Source organism: Theropithecus gelada, chromosome 14 (assembly GCF_003255815.1).
Source record: "Theropithecus gelada isolate Dixy chromosome 14, Tgel_1.0, whole genome shotgun sequence".
NCBI classification, from domain to species: domain Eukaryota; kingdom Metazoa; phylum Chordata; class Mammalia; order Primates; family Cercopithecidae; genus Theropithecus; species Theropithecus gelada.
This window is the reverse complement of record NC_037682.1, coordinates 68,146,245-68,153,383: the sequence shown is the minus strand read 5'-3', so window position 1 is coordinate 68,153,383 and position 7,139 is coordinate 68,146,245. Positions and strand designations below refer to the sequence as shown.

General features: G+C 54.8%; 1 protein-coding gene across 1 annotated transcript in view; it reads left to right on the top strand.

Annotated features, from left to right (window-relative positions):
• WNT11 (Wnt family member 11) overlaps positions 1-6,574 on the top strand; it is a 24,766-nt gene extending 18,192 nt beyond the window's left edge. Inside the window, exons 5-6 of the mRNA XM_025356969.1 lie at positions 1,071-1,363; positions 5,720-6,574. Coding sequence (XP_025212754.1) covers positions 1,071-1,363; positions 5,720-5,894 — 468 coding nt within the window. The 3' untranslated portion in view covers positions 5,895-6,574. The remainder of the gene's footprint in view (positions 1-1,070; positions 1,364-5,719) is intronic.
• The last annotated feature ends 565 nt before the right edge of the window (positions 6,575-7,139 follow it).

Here is a 7,139-nt window from a genome sequence, read left to right as displayed (position 1 = left end):
TGAGACGGAGTCTCGCTCTGTCGCCCGGGCTGGAGTGCAGTGGCCGGATCTCAGCTCACTGCAAGCTCCGCCTCCCGGGTTTACGCCATTCTCCTGCCTCAGCCTCCCAAGTAACTGGGACTACAGGCGCCCGCCATCTCGCCCGGCTAGTTTTTTGTATTTTTTAGTAGAGACGGGGTTTCACCGTGTTCGCCAGGATGGTCTCGATCTTCTGACCTCGTGATCCACCCGTCTCGGCCTCCCAAAGTGCTGGGATTACAGGCTTGAGCCACCGCGCCCGGCCTTAAATGGATTTTTCAAAACCAGCATTGATTTAACTTTTATGGTTCACAAAATCCTTTTGTGTGTGCCATCTCATTTCATCCTTACAGCTCTCTGCAGGGCGGGAATTATGTGCTCGCTTTGCACGAAAGAAGACAGAGGCCCTGAGTGGTGACGTGCCTTGCTGAGGGTGGCCTGGCAGGAGCACTGGCAGTGGGGGGAAAGCCAGCCAGGTGGCAGGGAGGTGCCCCCTGCACTCACCCCTGCCTTTTCTCCCCTTCCTACCCTCCTCCCTTCCTTCCTTCTCTTCTTTTCTTCCTTTTTTCCAGCAAGCATTTAGTGAGTGAAAAAGCATGGAACAATTAAAAGCCACCACTTTTGGAATCACCCTCAGATCTGGGTTCAAATCCCAGCTCCTTGATTTTCTGACTGCACCCTTGGGCATGAGACTTAGCCTCTCTGAGCTATTATTTCTTCTTTTTAAAATGGGGGAAGTAAGGATACCTCCCTTGAAGGGCTGTTGTGGTGATCAATCTCCATTATGCATTAGAGCGCTTGGTGTACAGTAGGTGCTCAATAATGACATCCCTATCCCTGCAAATGCCTTTCTTCCTGCCCCTCAGCTGTCCCCCAAGGTTGCAGGAAGGCCCACACCACCTCCAAGCTTTAAAGCAAAAAGCTCTATCACTTGAGGCTCCAGCAGGCAGTGACTCCCTGAGCACCCAGCCGTGGGTGGGTGGGGCTGGGGTCCTGGGGCAGGCCAGGGAGGGGACTCTGGCCACCCAGCCGACGCCTTCCCCTGTCTGCAGGCTCTGCGTGCCTCTCTGGAAATGAAGTGTAAGTGCCATGGGGTGTCTGGCTCCTGCTCCATCCGCACCTGCTGGAAGGGGCTGCAGGAGCTACGGGATGTGGCTGCTGACCTCAAGACCCGATACCTGTCGGCCACCAAGGTAGTGCACCGACCCATGGGCACCCGCAAGCACCTGGTGCCCAAAGACCTGGATATCCGGCCTGTGAAGGACTCAGAACTCGTCTATCTGCAGAGCTCACCTGACTTCTGCATGAAGAATGAGAAGGTGGGCTCCCACGGAACACAAGACAGGTGAGGCCTGCCGCCACCTTGGTGGGAAAGGGTCACCCGTGTTGCACATACTGTTCCCCAACTCAGGGCCATGCACACAGCAGGGACTCAGGTGGCATTTGGGGAATGGAGTCCCTGCTCAGTTGAGGGAGTTGGCCCCAGAACTGCTAAGTGGAGATGCCAGGGTCCTAGGGTCCCCTGCAGAGCTGCTGGGAGCACCTGTTCTGCACTGTGCCTGGCAGGGGCCCAGTGAATGGAGGCTGATGGGAGGCTCCTGCTCTACCTTCCCCAGCTGGGGAGACAGACGGGAAGAGACAATGACGCTACTGGGAGACGGGACAGGAACGAGGCTGCCCAACATAAGATAGGTGCTCAGAAAATGTTTGACAGATGAACAGATGAAGGGTAAAGGCCATACAGCCTGCTCGTTGCACAGCAAAGGGACTGAGGTGCCAGGGGAGATGGGGACAGCCTACAATGAGTGAGGGAGAGCGATGTCTGCCTGCATTCCGTACAGCGACACTGCCCCTGTGTCCTCGCCTCTGTGAGCCCTCTCCCCGGCCCCCTGCTCCTCCCATCTCCTCCTGGGGACCCTGAGCCTGGAACCCTACCACAGCCCCAGTCACAACTGCTGCAGTCGGCTCAGGACAGGAGAGTGAGGGAGCCAGGGGTGACTGCAGACCTACTGTGTGCTGGGTGGGGTTGGTGAGGACTGCACAAGCAGCATTTCCTGAAGACGGTGCTGGCGAAAGCTGGTCCCGATCTATGAGAGAAAGAGCTCTGTCATCACATGCTTTTGGGAAATTCTCTGGCAATTCACAAGGCACTAGAACATATGAAAGGCTCTGAGGAATCTGCAGTAAAGATCTGTTTAAGCCAGTGTTTCCCAGAGGTGTTTGGCCACGGAACGCTTTTATTAAGGAGCCCCTAATAGCATTCCACAAAACTCGTGTTCTCAGGGTTAAAAGAATATTGCACCAGAGAGTGGGTGTCTGGGAACGTGTCTGGCACATAGTTGGTGCACAGCCAGCGTTGACTTCCTCCGCAGCCCACGTTCCTGTCTCCAGGAGAGGGAGGGGTGGGCTGGGGGGCTGCATCCCCACAGGCCAGGGCAGCAGGCTCTGTAAGGAGGCCCAGGCTCCCATCTGGAGGCCAGATTGAGGGGGTCGACAGAGGGAAGATGGAACCAGGTCAGGCCAAGGAGACAGGAAGAAGCCAGAGGCTGGGCTGAGGTAGATGGGGATGGGGGAGTTAGAGGAGGATTCTAGAACATGGAGGGCTGCAGGAGGCCCACAGAGGACCCGAGAGTGAAGAAAGGGTCTTCCTGGATCCATGTGCAGCTCTGTGTGTGTCAGGGAGGGCACAGCAGGGGGACTTGAGCACATCCTTCACTGATCTGAGGCTCAGGCTTGTCTTCCCCACAGTGGGGAGGGCACACAGGGCTGTCGCATGATCTCCAAGCACACGTACCTAGCATCTCCCTCTCCCCTCCCGTCCTGGGCAGTCTCCCCTCCCACTGTGCCCTCTCTCCCAGTCGCCCCTCACTCCTGATGAGGAGGCCCCGCCCACAGCACCACCCATCCTCCTGCTTCCTTCACAGCCCCCACAGGTCTCCTGCCTTGCGGCTCCGGTCCTTCCCCAGGGAGGGCCCTTGCAGGCATCTGTGTTAGTTGGCTTTTGCTGCGGTAACAAACAGCCCCAATTTCTCAGTAATTCACAACCACAGACATTTCTTGTGCCCATTACATGAGACTGCAGGTCAGCTGTATCTCTGCCTGGCTCTGGTAGGTGCTGGTGGGAGATCCCCAAGGGCTCAGGTCATGACAGGAAAGCTTGGTGTGAGGGGAGCCCAGAGGGTCCCTGATCCAGCCTGGACATCAAGGAAGGCTTCCTAGAGGAGGGGAAATGTGAGATTGATGATTAGGTTGGGGGTTGGATGTAAGTGAGCTTGGTGAACTGTGCAAGGTGTGTGCATGTGGGGTATCTCTAGAGGCTGGCTCCCTCGCTGCGGAAGATACTTTGCAGCCTCCTCAAATCTAACCTGGGGAAACCGAGGCCTAATCTGCAGTCAATATTCCAAACCCTAGCCCTCTTGTCATATTTCTTCCAGAGGCTCGCACCTCTGAAACCCACACATCCCCCACCACCCACAGTTTGAGCCACCCTGTGCCCTGGGAGGCCCTTCCCTGGGCCTGTGGCCCCACTGGCCCCAATCCTGGTCCCAGGCACCTGGGCCTTGTCTGAATCTGACATTGGAGGCCAAGTTTTCAGACAATGCATGTCAGGGATCCAGAAATTTAAAAAAGAACCCTGTCTCCTTCCTACCACTCAGGGTAGAGTGCTCAGCCAGAGCCTTCAGGAGAAGGCTGAGGGGGAACTCATGGATGCTGAGTGACCAAACAAAGCCCAAAAAGGTTCAGTGACTTGCCTTAAGTCACACAGCCACTAAGTGGCAGAGCTGGGGCTTGAACCCAGGTCTGTCCAGCTGTGGGGCATGTATTCTTCCGGGAACTGCTGGCAGCCCCCACTTACTTGTCACTGGCTGGCTCTCCCCAGATGCTCCCCTCCTTCTGCCCATGGCCCCTTCCAGCTCAGGCCTGGCCTCTCCCCCAGTACTAATCAGCCTCCTCCGGGCCTCCAGCTCTCCCCTTCCATCTGCTCTCACTGTTCTGAGGGCAGGCCTGGTCTTCTGCCTTTGCCCAGGCTATTCCCTCTACCCCAGCACTCCTTCCCTCCTCTGTACGGTGGAGTGCTGCTCCTCCTTCATGAATGGCCTAGATGGCCTCTCCTCTTCCAGGAAGCCCTCCTGGACTCTCAAGACCTTGTACTCATCCCGGGCAAGGCCCCTCTCCCTTCTGTGTCTGTTTCCCCATCAGTAAATATGAGGATTGCATTCGGTCGTCTCTAGGACTTTCCCACATTGGACATTCTGGGATTCCTCAGTCCACATGTGGGGACCATTTGTCCCTGTCAGTGCCCCAGCCTCCTGCTGCTCTGTCTGCAACTACATCTCATGAAAACACTCCCTGTCTAGCCTCAGCCTGGCTAGAGGAGCCACCAGTCTGAACAGATGATTTGTCACTAGACAGAAGAACTGAGAGCAGTGGAAGCATGTTTACATTTTATAGGGACCTTCAATACCTTCGCATCCTACATTTGGGAAGAAATGCAGCCCCTGCCGGCTTCCATGCCCCACCCTTTAGGGTAGGGAGAGCAAGCCAGGGCCTTAGTTTTAGTCCCCGAGTTTAAGCCTCTGCCCTTTGCTGAGCCTGTTTTCATCTGCATAATGGACATAGTAATACCACTGACCCAAGGGCCCTGAGCACCTCCACTAAGATAAGACACTGGAGGGAGTGCCCGACCCACAGGAGGCACATGGCCAACAGACCCCTCTTCCTCCACGAGCAGCATGTCCAATGCCCACTGGGGCTTCTAGTATTTCAGCATTTATGCTAGGATTCTAAAAATCAAATGGTCTTTACATCTCTCATAATATTTAATTAAACATTAAATATGGCCGGGTGTGGTGGCGCATGCCTGTAATCCTAGCTACTTGGGAAGCTAAGGCAGGAGAATCGCTTGAACCCAGGAGACAGAGGTTGCAGTGAGCTGAGATTGCACCACTGCACTCCAGCCTGGGCGACCGAGCGAGACTCTGTCTCAAAAAAAAAAAAAAAAAAAAATTACACATAAACACATAAAGGTAGGATTATTAGATTGGTTGGAGGGTCTTTCCAGTATTTAGAAGTAGAAGAAATAGAAAAAAGATACCTCCAAGAAAACAAAACAAGGCTGGGCACGGCAGCTCATGCCTGTAATCCTAGCAGTTTGGATGGCTGAGGTGGGAGGATAGCTTGAGCTTAGGAGTTCAACACCAGCCTGAGCAATATAGTAGGATTCCATCGCTACAAAAATAAAAATTAAAAAATTAGCCAGGCATGGTGGTGTGTGCCTGTAGTCCCAGCTACTCAGGAGGCCGAGGTGGGAAGAGGACTTGAGCCGGGGGTCTGGGTTGGCGGGGAGGTGGGGGTCAAGGCTGCGGGGAGCCATGATCACAACCACTGCACTCCAGCCTGGGCAACAGAGTGAGACCCCCATCTCAGAAAAAATAAAAGAAAATAGCTCCATCATTTTGGTAACCCCTTATTAGAAATATAGGGAAAAGTTAGAAGTACCTTTAGGTAAGAGGATTGTTTAAAAGTCCCCAAAGATCAAGACAGCTTCTAAGAAGGGCTGAGTCGGTGGCCATGGGAGACGCTGCCGGCTGCCTGGCTGGGAGTCATAGGAGATGCTGCCGGCTGCCTGGCTGGGAGTCATGGGGTGTTGGTGGGTCGGTGACCAAGGCATGCACTGACCTCCTTCCTGCCCCCACAACAGGCAGTGCAACAAGACATCCAATGGAAGTGACAGCTGCGATCTTATGTGCTGCGGGCGTGGCTACAACCCCTACACAGACCGCGTGGTCGAGCGGTGCCACTGTAAGTACCACTGGTGCTGCTACGTCACCTGCCGCAGGTGTGAGCGTACCGTGGAGCGCTATGTCTGCAAGTGAGGCCCTGCCCTCCGCCCCATGCAGGAGCGAGGACTCTGCTCAAGGACCCTCAGCAACTGGGGCCAGGGGTCTGGAGACACTCCATGGATTCTGCTTGTGAATTCCAGATGCCAGGCATGGGAGGCGGCTTGTGCTTTGCCTTCACTTGGAAGCCACCAGGAACAGAAGGTCTGGCCACCCTGGAAGGAGGGCTGGGACATCAAAGGAAACCGACAAGATTAAAAATAACTTGGCAGCCTGAGGTCCTGGAGTGCCCATGGGCTGGTCTAAGGAGCGGGGCTTGGGATTGGTGAGACTGATACAGACGTGACCTTTCAGGGCCACAGAGACCAGCCTCCGGGAACGGGTCTGCCCGCCTTCTTCAGAATGTTCTGCGGGACCCCCTGGCCCACCCTGGGGTCGGAGCCTGCTGGGCCAACCACATGGAACCACTAGCTTGGGTTGTAAATGTTTTCCTTTGTTTTTTTGATTTTTCTTCCTTTGGGATGTGGAAGCTACAGAAATATTTATAAAACATAGCTTTTTCTTTGGGGTAGCACTTCTCGATTCCTCTTTATATATTTTATATATATAAATATATATGTGTGTGTATATATATATATAATGATCTCTATTTTAAAACAAGCTTTCTAAGCAGCTGTACGAAATAAATGCTGAGTGAGCCCCAGCCCGCCCCTGCAGTTCCCGGCCTCCTCGAGTGAACTCGGCAGACCCTGGGGCTGGCAGAGGGAGCTCTCCGGTTTCCAGGCAAGGCGGCTTCCGATTGATGTCCCTTCTCCCCCCGCGCTCCCCCACACCGGGCCCTGGCCCTGATCTCCCTGTAAGATCTCTTGGTCAAGGGCGAGGACAGACGTCGTGAAACATAAACCCAGCTGGCAGCATCTTTTTTCCTCAGGGACACACATGCATGCGCGGCTCAAAGCCTGGCCGTGTTGTCAGGCCTGCCTGCTAAGCTGGCTTCAAGGGAAAACCGTCCCTGGGCAGCTGGGATGCAGACTTCGGGGAGGCAGCCCTAGTGGGTTTTCTGCATGACCCTGGGGAGAGCTCTCTGCCAGCCTCAGTTTCCCCATTTGTAAAATGGGAGCGGTGGGGAGGAAGGCTGAAGGTTAGGAAAGGCCTCGTGCCTGGAGGCTGGCGGCAGCGGACGTATTGAGAAGTGGCTGGATTCTGGTTCTGTTTTGAAGGGGAAGCCAACAGGATTTGTTCTCTTTTTGCATGTGGGGTGTGAGGGGAAGGAGGCCCAAG